Raw genomic sequence first — 21,473 nt, forward strand, 5'->3', positions numbered from 1 at the left:
CTTGTAGGTTTTTTTTATTTTCAAAACTGTTTTATGCAATGTAAATATTTTTTCTATTTGTTATATTTTCTTAAAAACCTTCTTATTTAATTATATTTTATATATTTATGACAATAAAAAGGTGCCAGAAAAAGGTGAAATCCAAAAACATCCATTTTTTTTGGGTCAAAATTGTGAATTTTGATACATTTATGACATTATTTTTCTTTCTACCCTTCCAATTTTCGGACTAGAGCAAGGTGTTATGGTAGTCCATTTTCGTTAGGGAAAGGGTATAATTTAAACTTCATGGGGATAAAAGATGCAAATTTTCCTAACTATTATTAATTTATAATCACAAATTACGACTTGCTTTTCGAAAAATAAAATAGTGCACTCTTTATATTGATGCGTTGAAATCATAAACATATAAGTAAATAACGAAAAGATCTATATTTGAGTTCAAACAAATTTCAACTTCAAGCTTAATTATATATATATATATATATCACCCAAGAAAGAAATGAAAGGAAGAGGTGTGATTGTGTATAGATTCATACATACATATATATTTAGTTAGAAGAATCTTGCTCTTCCATAATGCAAAGACATGAGATAAGTATTAGAAGAAGAAAAAGGAGTTTTTTGATTTTGTGGATGAAATAATATTGAAGAATTTGATAATGATGAGTTTGAATTAACAAACTCCACCAACTTAGGCAGCCAAATTCCATCTCTCACTTGCTTTAGTGATTGAGTATGCAACAGTCTCTCTCCCATGCACCATAATTCAACCTTCACAAAACCAGCAGAACTTTAAAAATGAGTAAGAAAATTAAATAAATAAGTAAATGAACCCCTCAATTCATCATTACCCTCTCTCTATCTCTTCTTTACTGATTCATTTCCAATATTTTGCATGCATCATATCCCAACACACTCACTCTCACTCACTAAGACATTTGAGTGAGACATCTCATGCATGCTTCATCTCTTACTTTATTTTTTCAAAACCACTTCTGATTTTGTAATTATTAGAGAGAGAATGAATATTAAAAAAAAAACTAGTAATAGCACGGAATTAATTAATCACTTTTAAGCCATGCATGTTTACTTTTGAACCAGATGATTTCTTTTTTAATATTTGAAAACATTTTTCATATGATAAATACTTTGATGTATCACACCTCACTCTCTGCACAATCTAATTACAAAGTTGTGATGTGATAAATATTATATTTTAAAAAAATATTTTTTTAAAGAACTATTCATTTGTAATTGAAAATGTTACATCTGATCTAAGTTGTAGTCAAAAGGTTTAAAAAATTATCAAGGTGTAATTTTGATGGATATTTTAAACAAAATTATATAAAAAAAATTAAATTAAAAAATAAATAAATATTTGATATTTTTAAATTAATAAACTTACCTTATTATTTATATTATATTATATTTGTATCAATAACATTTTGATAATTCTTTTTTGAGTTTTTGTAGGTTTTTCTAATATTGGTTCACAACATTGAATTCAAAAAATGTGTAGATATTAATGAAAATATTGACATGTGAAATGTGTATTACCTTTTTCACATTATTCATCATCATTATTTATTATTATTTTTTTCATAAAAGACATTTCCATAAAATAAAAGAAAAAGCTAGAGTAGGCATTTCAATAAAAAGAAAACTAGAGAGCATCATAATATAAAAGATATAATAATGTATGATTTGAGAATAAAGTTTTGAATGAATTTCAAGATCCACCAATCTTTCATTTATCTCTTCCAATCTGATAAAGCTAAACAAATTTAGTACGTAATATTTATAATTGGACAATTTAGTAAATATGTGATAGGTAATAATCTTTTCTTTTACTTTAAGTTTATTTGAAAGAAATAATGAGATAGTTTTGCGTTTTGTTACCTCAGCTTGATTGGAGAGACCCAGCTTTGTGAGCAGGTACTTCTTCACCATCAACACTGTCATCTTCTCATCCCTAAACAGTTTTTCACCAAAATCCATAACTCAGGCTTTCCTTTTCTCACTGCATCCTCTCATCATTTGATTTCAGACCAAATACATACAACGAATATATTATTATTATTATTTGCAATCCCAACTCTAGTTTTTCTCCTCAGGTCAAACTTTATTATTTCTTTTAATAAAAAAATCACATTGAAAAAAAAAACTATATACCCTCCAACTCTAGTTCTTTTGATCAGTAATTTAAAGCAGAGAAAATTGCTATCAACTATATTGATAGCAACAACTTTACTACAATGTAATATCTGAGTGAACTGTTTAACTTTTCATTTTCACTATTTTTTTCATATACTTCTTTTAAAAAAGAATTACGTGACAATATAGTTTACTATTTTGGAGGACTTTTAAGAGAAAGATAATGGTATTGTGGTGAGTTTGAGGTAGTTATCTTAAATATAATCATGTGAAAATCAACTATAAATTAAATCTCAAAAAAGAAAAAAAAAAAAAGTCTAGATTGATTTCCTTAGGAAAGTTCAAGAGAGTTTAAATGGATATAAAAATTAATTAGTTTTGAGTTTTAATGGATTGGTTGTAATGTTTATTTGTTTTTTGGAAAAGAAATCATTATTTAATTTTAAATTTCTGAAAATATGTCTTTTTAAACAAGAGTACTTTACCCACTCAATACCATTTCAATCAACATTTAAGTTAGTCAACTTATGTAGATAATTACGCTTGCATCTTTGATATATATATTCTATAATATTTAAGAAAGGTTTTAAAAATAAAAACAACAATCAGTACACAAAAAACTGGGAAATTTGAAAAGTTTGTATGATTTGATAGTGTGTTTTGAATGTTGTCACTTACTTGACTCTAATGTAGGGTTTGGGTATCTGAGGCAGTGCTGCTCCTCCCTTCCTACCACATTTCAAATTCAAATTATATTAATAATTACAATAATCTTACATTTACTTAAAAAAAACTTCATAATACATCAAAATACGTTCTATCGATTTCGAAAAAAAAAAAGAAGTTTAATCAACTGTTATATAACAATATAAACATTCATTAGTTATTTATTTATGTTGTAACAAAAAAAAAAAAACTCTACAATTAATTCATTGGGGAAAGAAAATCAAAGCTTTTTTTTCTTTTTTTTTGAAGATGATAGATCAAGGAAAAAGAAGGAGAAGAAAAGAGTTTATAAGTTTGACCTGTTGGGTGAAGAGAGTAGTGAAAACCACAAACCAGCAGAGTTGGTGATTATTGAAGAATAATCACTATGGAAGTGCTTTTTCTTGCTTTGATGTTGAAGCATAAAATCCCTTATTCCCATATTGCAATAATTACTCTTATTATTAGGCCCTATTTGAAGCCTCAAATCCAAATTAACATACTCACTTTCCTCATGAGAAGTGGTTCCACAAATAACCAATTTCTCTTGGTAGAGTCTTGATCTTTTTTCATCTTCTTTTTCTTGTTTTTGTAGTTGTTCCTTTCCTGTGGATCCTAATCCTAAACTCAACTCCAGCCACTCTTGAGTAGAAGAGGAACCCATTTTGGCAAAGCTATCCAAATGTGTCTATTGAAAGCTTAAATATATAAGGGAAAACAAACAAAATGGTATGGGGCCGGATATATATCTCTTTCATTTTAGGGTTTGTTTTGAGAACTACACTCACCTCTTACATCTCCAAACACATCTTTCTCTCTATAATACAATATGCATTTCTATATATAAAATTAATTAGGTGTAATCATTAGGGATTTTGTTTTATTCATATTCTAAGTTTTTATAAGAATAAAATAATATTAAATTAAATATTTCGTTTCTAACCTTAAAAAAAAATCAATTTTACCGAAAAGGGTAAATATTTTATCAATTTTATCATAACAACGATTTTTCCTTTTTTTTTTTTTTTAGTGTAAGTGTAGAGATGTCTTCGGTTTCTATAAAAAGCAAGTTACACTTTTATTATTTCTTTATATATATAATATTTTAAGATTTTGTTCTATAAGATTTTTAAATTTATATATATATATATATATATATATATATTTGCAAGTTTCTCAACCATTGCTTTTATGTTTCTTGAATTCCAGCTACTCCAATTGAAAAAACAACACATATTTTAAAGTTTTTCTTTTTGACATTTTCTTAGTTTCTGAAAACATTTTATTTAAGACAGAAGAGATCAGCAAGGACAAGTCATATTGGCTATAAAATATTAAGAACTCCCTAGATCAACTGACTACTAATTAGCCAAGAATGGAAATATTATTAGATAGATAACTAAACATAAAAATGTATGGGTGTAAGTAGCGTTTATAACATTTAATTTTAAAAACGAAATAGCTATAACAAAATGTGCTTAAATCATTGAAATCCAAATATATCTCTTATTTCATTATAACTGATGTAGTATCAAATTAAAAAGGTGCAATAATGGTTAAACTCTGTAATTTAATTTTTCCTCATATTGATATTCAATTGTTAAATTTTTGAATCCATAAAGTAGGTAAAGTGTTAACATATCTCTCGTGTGTGTGTATATATATATATATATTTATTTATTTATTCTAGTCTACCAACTAATCTATCATAATTAGGTTAACGTGTGTTTTAAAAACTAAATATGTAACACATTTAGTAGGGGTCTAAACGGGTTGGATCAGGGGACATTCTCAACTCAACCCATATTTTTAGGTTTGTTCGATTGGCAACGGAATAGTATTCATCTAATCTAACCTAACCCTTCAAATATGAGTTGGGTTGTTGGAGTGTACTATGTAGGAGAAACAATAGAAGAAGGTGAAAAGAGAAGCCGATGGAGACAGATACTGAGAAGGAAAGACGTGAGATGAGAAGTTGAGACGAGAGGGAGAGGGTAACACCAACGACGACATGAGATGAGAAGTCGAGACAAGAGGGAGAGGGTTAATGCAAAGAGATGTGAGACACCACGTGAAGTGTAGTGTTAACGAAGTGATGTTCCGTGACTTTAATTCAATCATCGATCCAAGATCCAATCCAACTCGAAAAAACAAAATTTTCAATCCAATCCAACTTAAATTTTAAACTAATCCAACTTAATCCTTATAATATGCATTGGATAGTCCAGATTATTCGGTTTATCAAATTATATATTCTTACACCCTGATATTGACCCAACTCACAACATGAGAGTAGAATATTCCTACTGGATGAGAGTAATTATATTTATACTGGATGAGAGTAATCATTTTTTTAAAGAAAAAAAGTTTATCCCGTAGCTCTATCCACAACTACAATAGTACCATACTTCCTTAATTTACACTACAAATTTACTTTACCTTCATAAATTCTTGTAAACATTACATTAACATCGGTGAGTCTCATTCAATATAACATGTATTTGATCGTGACCCATGACAAAATAAATAAAGTTTTATTTTTGCAACTCATGTATGGGCCAGATATTTTTGAAGAAGATAGACATATGGGTCGCTCTTTACCAAGACAAAAGAAGGGAAGAAAAGTACAATATTTAGGGAGAAAGAAGAGTAATAGGTTTGGAGAGAATTGGAAGAGGTTGAATGTGATGAAGTGAAGAGAAATGAATGTAGGATTTGGTAGTTAGATTGAAGAGAGTTACACGCAAAACACTCGCAGAGAAAAGAGTATAAAAAAAAGTTTGGTAATTATGAAATGATAGATGTGAAAAGGAATTAGGGTATAGCAGCTCCATATATATATCCATAGGGAATAGCCAATGATTTGGTTTATTCTAACCTATTGCCCTCTTCATGAACACAAAAATCTCTCTTCTTTTATTACCTTTTATCTTCAAGATGTTTCTCTGTTCATTTTGTTGTACGAACAAAAAACAATTAATAAAAGACAGTGAGAGAAGGAAGAGATTTGGTTAGGAAATCCCCCATTTTAAGGAAAAGAAAAAAGATTGCACGTGAAAGGCTAAGGGTAAATTCAAACATAAAGAGGGCATGCAACGTCAATGTTAATACTTGTTCCTTTCTCCTCTCTTTGTCTAGCTATCATTCCAAATGGTAGGTTAAAAAATAGACACTAAATCATTAAAAAATTTAAAGTTCAAGGACTAAATTTGTACATATAGAAAAGGGTAAGACTAAATTGTTACTTCTATAAAAGTTTAGAAACCAACCGTTATTTTAACCTAGCTAAATGCTAAATCATTTGCAAATACAACACTAAGCAATTAGAACTGTTTTATTAATTAATATATATCACAATGCAACTTATATCTAACTATACATGGCTAAATAAGAATCTATCAAGATATCGCTCATATATTTTGTTTAAAAATATTGCTAAACTTCATACTCCATGTCCAAAATTATCCTCGTTACCGTGAAATAAAAGTTTTAACAATGCTCTTAGACTTTATTTCATTAGTAGTTTGGTTTAATTAAAATAGGATTGAATTATAATATATATATGTTTAAGCAAAAGTGGAGGATAATATACAAAAATGATTGTAATAATTAAGTAACGTTATGTTATATTCATGTGTAAAAAATCTGATTTGGTGACCATAGTGTTTATAAGACGACACACAACAACAATCTGGATTGGATTTGAGAAGCATTGTTAGATTTGCTTTTTCTAACATCAAAGATTTTGTTTCACTAATTTATGGGATTTATTCTATTTGTGCCAACTTAGCTTAGGCCTCACATTATTCTTTTTTTTTTTTTTTCCTTCTTTTCTTTTGGTTATTTAGTAAATTTAAGCACCGTTTGTAAATAAACACCACTAACTCTCAAAAGCTTGCAAGTCTTAGTTTTTGACATTATACGTAGGGTGGTATTCTAAAAATCAGCTAGTTATAGGTTTCTATGACCCTAATGCTTGTATTAAAAAGGAAAAAAAGAACTTCTCCTCCAACAATATAAATAGTAAATTTATTTGACCGAGGGGAGAACATAGTGCTTACAACCCATTTTTGGTTGAGTTTTTAGTCTAATTTCAAATTCCAAAAACAAGTTTTTAAATGTTTACTTTGTTTTTCATTTTCAAAATTTTTAAAATTATTGATAAAAAGTAGATAAACAGATAAAAAGAAAATTCTATTAAGATGTAAATTGTATTTATAGCTCAAAATTACAATAAAAAAAATACTAAAAAATCATTTGGTAAATTTAGAAAGTTTAATTCAATAGAGTGGTATTAGTTAATTGTGGATTTCATAATTCATATTAACTCTACAGACAAAAATTGAAGATGTGTTTGGATTATGTGGTGAATTGTTTACTTTAGAAAATAAGTTATTTTGAAAAAATTAAAATGTTTGAAAATGACTTAAAATAGATTTTTAAATAATTTTTAGAAAAAAAAACTTAAACAAAAGTAATGAGTTTCTTGAAAAATATATATTTTTTATTTCAATCCAAACATGGGTTTAAGTGAGAGCGTTGAGAGAGAATTTATAGTTTAAAAAAAAAGCAAGAAAAATTGGAGGTTGATTTGGTAGGTGTTAGAAGATGTGAGGTGTGAATGGAGGCAATGTTAAGAGATTGGTGTATGAGTAAAATGTATTGATTTTGTTTATTGTTGTATAGGCAATGGTTGTTGCAAAGTATGAGCTTATAGTGCGTGGCTAAACATTTAACCTCTAACCTCCTGTTAATGAACTTTTCTATGAATTTATCCCCAATTTTTATTTCATCATCCTCTTTTTTTTTTTTTTTTTTAATCAATTTTTGTTAATTTTACATAATTTTTAATTTCTAGTTTTAAAATAAAATAAATAAATAAAGTTTTGGGTATAGTAAAAGATGAAAAAATTGATATTATTTAAAGAATATATCAAAATTTCATATTCAACTGATGATAGATATTAATAAATACTGATATACTTGTATCGGTTATATTGATAGACAATTATTATCAATGTCTATTATCGATATAATTCAATATTTTTGTTTATTTTATTATATTTGGAAATGTAACTAAAAATTTATTATGTCAATAATATTCTAATATTTTCTATTTCTAATAATAGAATAAAGGGTTTTTAAAAAATATGTTTTACACGGTTCGAAACAATTTTGAAAACGAAAAAAGTCCACAAGCCCACAATGAAAAATACAAAAATTGCCCTAGTCGATCAAAAAATGTCTTAGTCAATACGCGACCAACTATACACGTCTATCATTTTTCTTCTAAACAATCGTGTAGGTAGTATCAATACAATCGAATAGTTTTTTTAACGATGAAAAATATGTTTCAAATCTAAACAATTATGTTAACTATGGTAAACAATCGTTTAGATCATACCCACGCGATCGTGTGTAGTTCTTTCTAAATGATGAGAAAAAGGCTTCAAATCTAAATAATCTTGTTTACCACGCTAAATAATCGTGTTGACTATAGTAAGTCATTGTTTAGATCATATTCACACGATTGTATATTTTTTTTTAAAATGATGAAACAAAGACTCCAAATCTAAATGATCGTATTGACCATGTTAAACGATTACGTGTTGACTAGGTAAGCGATTGTTTAGATCATATCCACACAATTGTACTGTAGTTCTTTTTAAATGATGCAAAAAAGGATTTCAAATTTAAACGATCGTGTTAACTAGATAAGCTATCGTTTAAATCATATAAGAGTGATATTTGAGTAATTTTGATATTGTGGAAGAAGAAGCTGAAAGAAAGAGTAGAGGAAGCTGGAAGAAAGAAAGAAAGAGAGGATAGCTTCTTTGTCGTTGAAAAGGCAAAATAGTCCCCTTTGGATTACTTTTTGTATTATTCAGAACAAGCTCTTGTACGGTTGCTTAGTGTAAAACTAGAACGATGAAACTTGTTATCCAAATTATTTTATTTATCCTATATATTTTTCGTAGAATCAGGAAAGGAATAATAATGTAAATAATAACAGTAAACCTTCTGCACAAGAGAAGTGTTCGTGTCCTTTTGAATTTAAGCAACAACCCCCTTAATATCCATTCCTGCATTAGTGATAAATGGTCACCCTTAAAACCTCACCAAGCACCCCAGAGTAAACAAAGAAACCCAAGAAAACGTAGAATATCTATTTGAAATTAACATAAATGTTTTAGAAGGCTTTGCTTTGGGCCAAGGCTCTAGGTCATTGACTCATAAGAGGCTTGGACCCCATGAAACGTACTAAAGCTATGTGACAAATAACTAAGGCTTGCACCTAAAAGGTTGAATTAATTTGCTGCACCATTCTTCAAGAATAGGAAAGTTCATGCATACGTACAATGCTGGTGCACCATGAATGGAAGCTATTTTACCCATTACTATATCTATATGCAATAATGTCAAAGGCCGCCTAGGTAAAAGTTAATGTAAAAATGTAAACGTTAAACAATGTGTTAAAAGTTTTATCTAAGAACTCAACATATAATAAAAGTTACTATTATCAATTATTGTACTTACATAATCATCATGTTAACAATACCTCATCCTACTCTTTGTTTTTAATCAATGTTTTTATTTAATTCAAGGATTATGCCTCATATAATATAATATATATTTTATGGTCAGTTATGACTGTGAGTGACTAAACTTATAAATTAAAGAATATACAATATTAAGTTTATGTAAGATATATACATATATTATAGTCACCTTATATCCTAATCTTATTTAGATTTTAGATACAAAAAGGTAGATTCTTTTATAACAAAGGTGTTGTTAATAATCTGAGCATTTTTTGGAAATAAATTCATTATAGTCGTCGTTTTAGTATCCTAATCTTATGTTAATATATTTGTGTGTCAACTCTTTCTTTTGTTTTAGGTTTTTCACATTTTTTGGCTTGAAAATTTCATAGTAGATGCAGTTTTCATTTGAAAGTTTAGAGTGATAAACATTCTTCTTAAGTGGAAAATTTTCGTTGCCATTGTTTAAAGAAGTGTTGTTTTACATTTAAGATCTATCCTTGAGTAGGTTGGGGAGATGATGCTTTATGATGTTGTGAGTCGGCACGGGATGATAAGACAATCAAGCAAATGCGATCTGATAATGCTCTTGAATTGAAATTAATTGATTTCTTCAAAGATAATGGGATCCTACTTCAGTTCTCTTGTGTCAGATGCCCTCAACAGAATTCTGTGGTTGAAAGGAAGCATCAGCATATACTTAATACAGCAAGAGCACTATTCTTTCAGTCAGGTATTCCTATGATTTTCTGGGGAGAATGTGTATTAACTGCTGTTTATTTGATCAACAGAACTCCATCAAGGTTGTTGCATTGGAAATCACCGTTCCAACTACTTAACAAGAACCTACCTGACTACAAGAACTTAAAGGTCTTTGGTTCTCTGTGTTATGCTTCCACTCTGCCGCATGACCGTTCCAAGTTTCAACCTAGAGCAATACCAGCTGTGTTTGTAGGCTATCCACAAGGCATGAAAGCATATAAATTGTACAACATTGATCAACAGAAATTTTTTGTCTCAAGAGATGTTGTATTTCATGAAGAAGTCTTTCCTTTTAAAGACTTATCCGCAGCCCGTGGAAGATCCAATACCAGGTTTTTCTCTACCAAAAGCCTTCCATGACTCTTCAAATGATGGCCTTAGCACCTCCTCACATATCCCAAATATCCCTCCTTCACCAAATATGAATTTTGACAGCATATTAGAAGTCATAACCCAGTCCATGGATGATCCATCTCTGTCGATCCAACAGATCAATACACCTGAGGAAAGTTCCTCCCAAATTTCCAGTAATCCCTCCGTAAGAATATCAAACTGAGTCACTAAAAAACTTTCCTATCTCCAAGCTTACCATTGTGGCCTCCTTACACCACAGCCTCATCACCAAAGCTCCACAAAATACCCATTAAACCAGTACATATCTTACCAAGCCTCTCCCAACCTTTTAAACACTCCATATATACTACATGTTTCCACCTTACATGAACCAGCCTTTTATCATGAAGCTGTCATACATGATTGCTGGAGAAAAGCCATGGAAGCTGAACTGAAGGTTATGGAAGTTAATCATACATGAAGTATTGTTCCATTACCAAAAGGAAAGAATGTTGTAGGATTGGATATAAAAAATCAAACACAAAGCTGATGGCACTGTTGAACGTCATAAAGCAAGACTCGTTGCCAAAGGGTATACATAGCAAGGTCTTTATTACTTTGAAACTTTCTCACCTGTAGCTAAAATGGTGACTGTCAAAACCTTGTTGACCATAGCAGTTTCAAAGAATTGGCACCTAGTCCAACTTGATGTGAACAATGCCTTTCTTCATGGAGATTTCTTTGAAGAAGTTTATATGGGCTTACCGCTTGGCTATAAATCAAATACTACCATTCAGGGGGAGAGAATGGTGTGCAAACTACATAAATCTATCTATGGATTAAAACAAGCCTCTCGCCAATGGTTTGCCAAGTTTTCACAGTTCCTCATTTCCTTAGGCTTCCAACAAGAAAAGGCAGATTATTCTCTATTTACAAAGGGCCAGGCCACTACCTTCATTGCATTACTTGTCTACGTTGATGATATCATAATCACTTGAGCAAATATTGAACTTATTCGAGGTCTACAATCAGTACTTAATCGTAAATTCCAAAGCAAATGGAGAAAAATCAAAGCGAAGCATATTGTGAGCAAATGGGTATTCTCTTGCTTTCTATTTCATTCTTTCTACTTTCTGTCATATTTGTCTTCAAATTTCTGCTTCAACCCCATTACTTAAACCTCCTTCCAACCCCACCTTTTTGGCTTCCATTAATAGCCCATCTTCATCTCCTCAAACATCCTGTCCATCGAACACTTTAAAACCTCTCCCAAATATACGGCCATGTCTTCTCTCTCCTATTTGGTTCCCGTCTTGTTGTCGTTGTTTCCTCTCCCTCCGCTCTTCAAGAATGCTTTACAACGAATGATATCATTCTTGCAAATCAGCTTTTGTTGAAAAGTGGAAAGTGCTTAGTGTCACAATCGTAGCGTTTCAACCTCGAGACGGACGATTGTGTGACACTTGTTCTAACTCACTAACAAGTCAGCCGATCAAAATCCAAGAGTTGTGGGTAACGTCGATGTATGTCGTAACCTTCCTTCGCGTTTTAGGGAAATTTTATTTATAAAACGCGGGAAAGAAAGAAATACATTGAAATAGACGTTACAATAAGCATTAAAGACTGTCAGTTGCAAGGAAAAAATGTTGCTTGCAAAGAGTACAACTAATGCTTGGGCGGGGATTCAACTGGTATGCCTCCCCTATAGTACATTTTGAACATTTTCTTCTCTGTCAGACTTGCATATGGAAAATGCCGAAACGTTACACCCAAGCTTTATGACCTAGAATGGAAAGCAAACACCTAAACTAGTTATGCAAAGTAAAGATAGGATAAACTGGGGGTAATCGGAGCATATAACCAAAGGTAAACACACTTTGGAAAAATATGTCCGTGACACTTAGCATACAATCATTCCACCATTGCACTCTCCCCTTATGGTGAACATTGGCGAAACCTCCACCGTATTGCCCGCTCTCTTGAGATTTTCTCGACGAAGCGCCTCAACATGTTCTTGAAAATTCGAGAAGATGAAGTCAAGTGTTTGCTAAGTAAGTTACATGGTAATCATTGTAAGTTGGAAGATGATGGGTTTAGAGTAGTGGAAATGGGACCATTGTTGAAAGATCTTACGTTGAATATTGTTATGAGAATGGTGAGTGGAAAAGTGTTTTATGAAGAAGATTCTAACAAGTTCAGAGAAATTGTGACAAAAATTATGGAACATGGTGGAGCAAGTAGTCCCGAAGATTTCATACCTTTATGGAATTGGATTGATCCAACTGGTTTTATGAAGAAGGTGAAGAAGCTTGGAAAGACATCAGATGAATTTCTTCAACTGTTAATTGATGGGATTAGGAATCAAAATGATGGAGGAAACACTATGATTCACCATTTACTTACCTTGCAGGATGTTGAAACCTGAATTTTACAATGATCATGCTTTCAAAGTACTCAATCAAGTATTCCTCACTCCTTGAACTAATTGTTTGTTTCGGTTGAGTTACAACTTTGCTCTTTCAATTTTAAAAGTATATTACGAAACTGGACTTATTATTAAATTTAAAACTGCCAAAAATATGTTTGGTATATGATTTGGGAATATTAGGTGTAATCTTTATCGAGATGTAGTGAGAAGAGACCTAAAACGATCAATAACAAACTAAATCTATCCCTCAAATTAATTATCTCATCACTTCTACATGTTTTCAACTTTTGCAGGATATAATATTAGCAGGAATTGACACGTCAACTGTGACTTTGGAGTGGGCATTATCTCAATTGCTAAACAATCCAGAGATATTAAAGAAATCAAAAGAAGAGATAGATTGTTTGATTGGGCGTGAACGTCTAGTTAGTGAAGCAGATCTACCAAATTTGAGTTACCTTCAAGGAATAATCTTCGATACTTTACCACTTCATCCACCTGCTCCTCTTCTCGTGCCACATTGTGCATTATTTGAAGAGTGCAAAATAAAAGGATACGATACTCCACGTGATACAATTGTATTGATCCATGCTTGGGCTATCCATAGAGATTCAAGTCTTTGGGAAAATGTCACTAAGTTTAAGCCTGAAAGACATACAAGTGTGATTGAAGGTGAGTTATATAAATTAATACCATTTGGAGTGGGAAGGAGAGCATGTCCTGGTGTAGGAATGGCACAACGAGTGGTTGGCTTAGCTTTAGCATCATTGATACAAAGCTTTGAATGGAAAAGTCACTCATTAATTGACATGAGTGAAAGTAAAGGACTCACAATGCCCAAAGCTCAACCATGGGTCGCTCACTGTAAACCGTGTCCTTTTCATATATAGAAGTTTAGTTGAAGATTCTCACATTTGTTGTACCAAACAAATTATAGTGTTTGAATTTAAACATGACTGAAAGAATACGTCCAGGATATTCTCATTTGAATGAGCAACGGAAACACTTACTTTTTCCACCATTAAAATCAATCCCCTTCCTGTAAAATGAGAACATATCATAGTTACAACAGTATAAACGGAAGAAAAAAAAGTATATTTTGCCCTGCAATCATTCTTTTGTAATTATAATGAATTAAAGTAGGGATAGTTGCAAATTTAGCAATTAGATTCAAAATAATTAAGTATATAGTAACATTTTAAAAAAATTGCAAATATAACAAAATTTGTCAAATTCTATCGATGATATAAGTCTATCACTATCACTGATAGATTATGTTGCAAATATTGGTCTATCACTATAGACCAACCAATACAAGTCTATCAGTGATAGTTTTGCTATATTTGCAATTTTTTTAAAATATTACTGTATCCTTAATTATTATTCTTAAAATGGTCATCAATTGCAATTTTTCATTAAAATATTACCGCACTTAATATAATGAGAAAAAAAATAAATGTAATTACAAATAATGATTGGAGCAATTGATTGTTAGTATGCAGCGTCGCAAATAATTTATTTTTGAGTACTAGACAAAACTAAAACATTGTATTGTACGTGTGAAATTCATATTGTATTTTTAAAACTATTTTAAATGTATTTTTTTCACTCAAATAATAAGGATGTGATTCTCTCATTTTTGTTTATTATAAATTGAACAGTGGTCTACAGTTTTCTTTTTAAAGAAAATCACTCTACAAAATAGAGTTTAAGCTAACAACAATTTATTTTTTTAGAAAAAAAAAGGAATTCAGAAGAAGTTAAAAACATGAAATACTTCCTTTTTCTTTTTAGAAAAAACTTGGCATTCCTTGAATCAACCAATTAAAACACAAAAGGAAATTAAACTATTTGCGTTTACCGAGTTACTTTTACAAACTCATTAAGAAAAATCGCAAATTACAAAGAAGGCAAGATGTATTTTATAATGAGCTATTTATTAAAAGTAGTCTATATCCTCGCTATATTGAGGATATAGACTATTTTAAAAATTTATATACTAAGAAAATAAGAACTTGCATATATATTTCATTACAACAAATGAAGCCTTTTATGTCCATTGAAAAAAATGACAACGAATTTGTAATGTCGATTTTAAGCTAACGTGAAAGCAAATATACAATGTCAAGGTTGATAACTTTGGAGATGGGAATCTAGAATTTGAGGTAGAATCAGGGTGGATGCAAAGTGTGGGATATGGAGATGAAGTGTGAGCTATGGTTACCGTATGCTACTTCCAAGCGGTGGTGGCAAGGGGAGGACGTATGTGAGGCTGTGTGTAAACTGTGATGCGGAGTGGCTAAGGCGCAACGCCAAACTAATCTACACAGCTATTTGCGGATTATCTTTCTCTAATTATCCTGGGTCCGCCTCATCTTCGTCGTATAAAAACGGAAATTGTCAAAAATGAAAATAAGAAAGAAGAAAAGAATTAGAGTAAGTGTACCTGGTGCCACAAGATGAAGGAGGAGATGCCGGAGGAGATGCCGGAGGAGAAGCTGGAGAAATCCAGGGAAGAAATCGGCATGTTTTCATTGTCTATCTCTACGATTCCCTAAAAATAAAATCTCCTTTGCTGTTCCCTTCCATCCGTGACTTCGATTATGGAATTTCAAATGATCTCATTGAGTTTCGAACATGAAACTTTTTTTTTTATTATTATTTATGACAATTTTCCTAATTTAAACTTGGTAGGAATAAATGGATGAAAATTATAATAGAAATTGAAACTAAACAATCTTAAATTTTAAAAACAGAAAACTAGAAACAAAATCAATGCCAAACAGGAGCTTAATCATTTAAGATCCCATTTCAGTATTAGATCGAGTGATTAGTAAATTCGATTTACTGTACCAAGCAAATTTATAACACTCTGAATGACAAATATATCCTAACCTATGACTACTAAAACTACATAAAGACTTAAATCACCACCATATTTAAGGCCGCACCATAGCCTACAATCTGCTTTTTCATTTGACTGTATGAAAACAGAAAAATGAACAACTATGATACAAAATACACGAAACAGCTTTTCGTCAAATCACAACTCATACATCTTGAACTGACCGGTATATTACTTCTGGGAAGTGTTCTCCAACAGCATTTTAACGAATGCTGGAGGATGAGGCAATTATTTGACAATCATCAATCTGTAATCTAAAACAAGTCAGAGTCAAAGTTGAAGATGATCACTCAGTTTCCATTGCCCACGTAAGTCTTCCGGTTAATGAAGTTGTGCCAACTTGTAAATGAAATACTTCGATAGACGAGGTAAACAACAAAGGCAAGATATGCAGCGATGAAGACAAACACAAAAATGGCAACGACCACTCCATTCACTTCCGATGAGAAGAAGCTCACCAGAAGATACCCATTGATGGCCATGACCAAGACTGCCACCAGCCAAGAGGTTGTCTGAAGATACAAAATGGCATATTGTGAGTTCTTGAAGTACAATTGTTGTTTTGTTTCAAAACCATTTATTGAAATACATGAAGGTTTTAGATGATCTTTAGACCTAAACCACTGACAACAGCATGGTCTTTTTTGGTGCTTAGAGAAAAATGAGTTGAAGATTCTCAATCGAATAATGCATTACAGATTCAAAGCTGAAGATCATGAACTTCTAATTCCAAATCTATAGGAATGTATTCCATTCTAATATGGCTAGAATTTCTTCCACTGCTTCATATTGTATGTCCTATATTATCAACTAAAGTGTTTGAGTCTAGCAAAAATTAAAAGTGTTGAGTAGAATTCTAATGTCCAAACCACCAATGCAGTAATAGCCGAGAAGAGGAATCAGAGGTTTCAACAAAGATCAACTACGCCACCATCCATGATCTAATACACGAAACTAATATGCAGGGTGCCTAGTAACTAAACTAGATATGAATAATTAAAAAACATTATAAAAAAAAACAAAGTTTTGAACAGTTCAAGCAGTTGATAAATCATTTAGTTCGGAATGGACTATATCACATAAATTTAGAATGTGTTCGTTTAACTTTTCAAGTATTCAATTTCGAATATAAGCCAATTTGAAAAAATTGAATGGTTGGTTAACCAGTTACCATAGCTATTGAGCACACTTTCAAAGTTATTTTAAACCGTTTTTATCGAAAAAGTTTAAATAAAAATGATTTTTTCTAACAGCAATTTTTCTCAAAATCCAAATAGGAGCTTAGAATAGGGAGCAGAATAGACTTGTACCTTTAAAACGGGGCCAATTCTAAAAGTACCCATTAGATGTTCCTTTGAAGCCAAACAGAGAAGAGGAATCAGAGCAAAGGGAATCTGAATTGACTGGAGGACGTTAAGCCATTCATTCAGAACATCCACCATGGAGTCAGAAGTTTCGAATACAAGAGCAACAATCATAGTGGGCACGATTGCAAAGCTTCGAGTTATCAAAGCTCTTAGCCATTTTTTCAACTTCAAGTTCAGGAATCCACTCATTATAAACTGTCCTGCATAGGTACCAGTGATGGTGCTACTTTGGCCAGCAGCTAATAAACCAATAGCCCAGATGTACAAAATGGGGAAAAGCCCTCCACCATACTTATCTTGAAGATATTGGCCTGCATTTACAAGTCCAATGCTATTTGCTATGTCTGTGCCGTAGAAAGCTTTGGCAAATACAGTTGTAACAAACAAGTTGATGATGAAGGAGACAAGAAGCGCAAGAGTGGACTCAATGGAGTAGTATCTCAGAGCTTCTTGGACTCTCCCTTTCTTACTTGGATCAACATCCCGAGACTGCACAAGAGCAGAGTGCAAAAATACATTATGAGGCATAATGATACACCCCACAACAGCAACGGCCTGTTTAATTGTCTTGGAGCTAAGTTTTGGAATCAAAATACCTATAAAAAAGATCCATTGTTGGCAATTGTTTAGTTGGCAAAGACAATAATGAGCAGAAAAATTACCTAAACTAAACATCATGAAAGACAGAAAAAAAAAAGTCTCCTCAGTCCTCACCCAATAGAAGCTCCTTCCCATCAGGCTTAGTATCACCAAACATCCAAGCAAATGAGAGTGCCATTGTAGCAATAAGAACAGCAAAAACAGCCTCCAGTTTCCTCACACCATAGTTCTCAAGAAAGAGGAAGATAAAACTGACAATAATCAACAAAAACACTTTCAATTGAGGAAGCACATAATCATACACAACAAATCCGATTTGGAAACTGAGATAGAATCATATAAATTACCAATCTAAAGCAGTGATGGTAACTCCAGCCCAGAGAGGCAAAGCTCCATTACTCAGAATCTTAATAGCAATAGCACTCCCAATGACTTCCTGTATATCAGCCCCAATGAGGGCAAACTCCGCCATGACCCACAGCACAATCCTCGCCCAAGTTGGGTACTCTTCTCTACAAAGCTCAGCCAAGTGCCTTCCAGTGGCAACGCCAAGCCTAGCTGAAAGCAACTGGATCAAAAGCCCCATGGCCGTAGCCCACAACAGAAGCCACAACAAAGAATATCCAGCTGTAGCACCAGCCTGAAGATTGGACTCCAAATTCCCAGGATCTAAAAACGCTATACTCATTAAAAACCCAGGCCCTGTGAACAGCCACAGCTTCCTCCATGAAAACGGAAGCAAACCCACATCCGAATCAGACTCCGTTTCATCAATCCCAATTACCACAACCTTCTCCGTCAAGTCGTAAGCAGTTTCTTCTTCTTCCTCCTCTATCAACGGCTGCTGCTGTTGATCATCAGGATGCATGATTGCACAGTTAACCCAAATGGGTGTCCAAAATTCCGAACCAGAGAGTCTGTTACAGAGCTCTGGCCTTCCTAGGCTCGGTTTCGGGTAATTCACCCAAAATTCCTCTTCCAGAAGCTTTATCGTGAAGCGAAGGTAGGAAGAAAAAGAAAGAAACCGTCAGTGGCTATCGCACTCAGCGTTCTTTTCCACTTTCCCTTTTTTCAGAAAATTAGAAAACTTGAAGGGTAATGGTAGAGAATTTGAGGAACCAATTATAAAAACAGAAGGAACACCAAGTGTGGAAAGAATTAGCTCGGCATGGGTCTTGAATAAAATCAATCTTGACTGAGCCACAGAAAAGATGAAAAATTTCACAATCCCCAACAAAAGGGTTCGAATCAAGCTCTGGGCCTCCAAGGATTGCGCAGTCGAAAAAGCCAAAAGGAGGGGGGGGTCAGGGAGGGAGGTCGAGGCGAAACGGCGTCGTGTTGATGGGATATCGTAGTTGTAGAGAATGTTGTGTGAGGTGGAAAGACAGCGTGGAGATAAAGCGAAAGGGACGTGGAATGGGAAATGGGCAAATGGGGAGATATTTTTGGAATATCGAAAATCGAAATGGGGGAGAGATGAAGGCGAGCGTGCGGCATGGATGGGTTTGATGAGGCCAAGTGTGTGGACAGAACGTGTTCGTGAACGTTCTCGCCGTGGCCCGCCCGTGCCCTCGTGGAATCCAGCATTATAGTTTCCACGTGCATTCCACGTGCTTTTCTTTATTTTTCTTCTTTTTACATTTTCTTTATCTTATTATTTTTGTTCAGTACTCTAAAATCCGTTCATTAGTCCATTTTGAAGTGTTTTCATAAATGTAATTTTTCTTTTTTTTAAATAATGACAGAAGTATGGTAGTTATCTCATAGGTTTAGGGTTAAGGATTGTACCTTCTCCTTCAGGTTTTGAGTCGTACCTTAGGATACAGTCCTACACACCTGAAAATCTTACAAAACTATTTTTCAATTTAATTTCAGAATTTCAATATATTAATACATTCACAAAAATATAATTAAGAAACTAATTTTCTTGTTAATCATATTTTAATAAACTATATATTATAGTGATAAACTTAGTTTGACGTCTCTGATTCTACTAAATCTCTAAATTTGAGAAGCATCACCTGTCAGAGACCTTCCTATCTTTGGGATGAGATTAGTGTGTACGAATCAATTGAGATAAAAAAAAAAAAAAATTAGAGAGAAAACTAGTGTAAAAACATTGACATTTTCTTAATTAAAAAAAATAGTTTTCCTTTTACATATTTATAATTATCTTTCCTTAACATCCTTAACAGACTAGGAGAATCATGATATTCTATTAATTTAAAAATTATTAAATTAATAAAAAATTCAAATTAACTAATTAATTAATCCGTTAATAATTAATTAAAGAACAATTTTTAAAAATAGTAGATTTTACAAAATATTTACAACCTATAGCAAATTCTATCACGGATAGTCACTAATATGCTATAGTGATAGAAGACTCCATGATAGAAGACTGTCAGTGAAAAAATCCAAAATTTTGCTATAACTTGTAAATATTTTAATTTATTTTGCTATTTTTAAAAATGTCTCTTAATTAAATTCTATTTAATTAATATTTCTTCAACATTTTATAGTTTTAAATTAATTTAATTAAATTAAATTTAAATAAATAAAATTAAACTAAACTTTTAATTAATTTTCTAATTAATTAATAGTTAAATTAAATATCTTATAAGCATATTTTTAAAAATAGCAAAATAAATTAAAATATTTACAAGTTATAGCAAAATTTTAGATTCTATCGATGATACTCTTTTATCACTATAACATATCAACGAACTATAAGTAATAGAATTTGTTATAGGTTGTAAGTATTTTGTAAAATTTGTTATTTTTGGAAAAAAATCTATCTTATATTTAACTTAATATTTGAATCATATTCAAATATAAATTTTTCTCCTAACCAATAATTCTAATATGAATCTAATTCATATTAAATTTATATTTGAACTCATTCAAATATTTTATTTTTCATAAATTAATTTTAAATCATATCCAAAATTAAATTATATAATAAAGTTTGTTTAAAATATAAATTTTATATTATAATGCATCACGGTACATTATACTAATTCACAAACTAAATTTGAACATAAACTACAACCAATATAAATAAATCTCACTACCCTTTCCAAGCTATGAATGAGACCTAATTGACCTACAGATCAGAAGCTACAACAATATAAAATTAATTGGCTAAACTCATTAATCACATCAAACAATATCCGTTAATTGTGTGTACTCTACTAAAGACTCACAGTTGAACTATTCTCACTGTAGATTTATTTTTGTGTCCATGAATATAAACCAATACCACTAAGTTAGTCTTTCACGAGTGTTTGTAACACCAGCTGGATTAAATTACCGTTTTACCCCTAAGTTACCTTTAGTCCTTAAATACCAGTGCTTCTCTAATGAACAACCTGTTTATGGTCCAACCAATAAACAGAAACCCCTCTTGTGCCATAGAGAGGGTAGAGCATTTTGTTCAAGTCTTAAAGACACCATTTAAGAGAACACTCATCTATTTACCTTAAAGTCGAGAATGAGTGAATTTCATCTTGTGTGATTTTGTTTCTAACTCCTCACTCGGTCTTGTGCCCAAAATGATATGCATATTGAGTTGGTAATCTGGCCACTCTCACCTGTACAAATCAAATGACAATCCCTCGCGAACATAAATTCATAATACGCTCAGGATTAAGACTAAGTTACCTACGTCATCC

General features: G+C 31.7%; 2 protein-coding genes and 1 long non-coding RNA gene across 3 annotated transcripts; 1 reads left to right on the top strand and 2 right to left on the bottom strand.

Annotated features, from left to right (window-relative positions):
* Positions 1-521: 521 nt before the first annotated feature.
* Positions 522-2,922, bottom strand: LOC116402251. The gene is made up of 3 exons (XR_004214742.1): positions 2,836-2,922; positions 1,903-1,975; positions 522-774 (listed from the first exon to the last, which is right to left on the bottom strand). It is a non-coding gene; the product is annotated as an uncharacterized LOC116402251 (long non-coding RNA).
* Positions 2,923-12,507: 9,585 nt separating this feature from the next.
* LOC101205149 (cytochrome P450 81Q32-like) lies at positions 12,508-13,817 on the top strand. The gene is made up of 3 exons (XM_031881208.1): positions 12,508-12,839; positions 12,910-12,961; positions 13,221-13,817. The coding sequence occupies exons 1-3, from the start codon at positions 12,508-12,510 to the stop codon at positions 13,815-13,817; spliced, it is 981 nt and encodes a 326-aa protein (XP_031737068.1).
* Positions 13,818-15,688: 1,871 nt separating this feature from the next.
* Positions 15,689-19,081, bottom strand: LOC101211711 (metal transporter Nramp3). Its single transcript, XM_004151823.3, has 4 exons — positions 18,147-19,081; positions 17,914-18,050; positions 17,143-17,795; positions 15,689-16,344 (listed from the first exon to the last, which is right to left on the bottom strand). The coding sequence occupies exons 1-4, from the start codon at positions 18,665-18,667 to the stop codon at positions 16,123-16,125; spliced, it is 1,533 nt and encodes a 510-aa protein (XP_004151871.1). The 5' UTR covers positions 18,668-19,081; the 3' UTR covers positions 15,689-16,122.
* Between the last annotated feature and the right edge of the window lie 2,392 nt (positions 19,082-21,473).

The sequence above is a fragment of the Cucumis sativus genome, chromosome 2 (genome assembly GCF_000004075.3).
Source record: "Cucumis sativus cultivar 9930 chromosome 2, Cucumber_9930_V3, whole genome shotgun sequence".
Taxonomy (NCBI): domain Eukaryota; kingdom Viridiplantae; phylum Streptophyta; class Magnoliopsida; order Cucurbitales; family Cucurbitaceae; genus Cucumis; species Cucumis sativus.

Coding starts and splice junctions, on each gene's coding strand:
- LOC101205149 (XM_031881208.1), top strand. CDS start 12,508: ATGTTCTTGAAAATTCGAGAAGATGAAGTCAAGTGTTTGCTAAGTAAG. Junction 12,840..12,909: donor TCAGATGAATTTCTTCAACT/GTTAATTGATGG, acceptor CTTACCTTGCAG/GATGTTGAAACCTGAATTTT. Junction 12,962..13,220: donor CTTTCAAAGTACTCAATCAA/GTATTCCTCACT, acceptor CAACTTTTGCAG/GATATAATATTAGCAGGAAT.
- LOC101211711 (XM_004151823.3), bottom strand. CDS start 18,667: ATGCATCCTGATGATCAACAGCAGCAGCCGTTGATAGAGGAGGAAGAA. Junction 18,051..18,146: donor ACCATCACTGCTTTAGATTG/GTAATTTATATG, acceptor GATTATTGTCAG/TTTTATCTTCCTCTTTCTTG. Junction 17,796..17,913: donor TGGGAAGGAGCTTCTATTGG/GTGAGGACTGAG, acceptor TCTTTTTTATAG/GTATTTTGATTCCAAAACTT.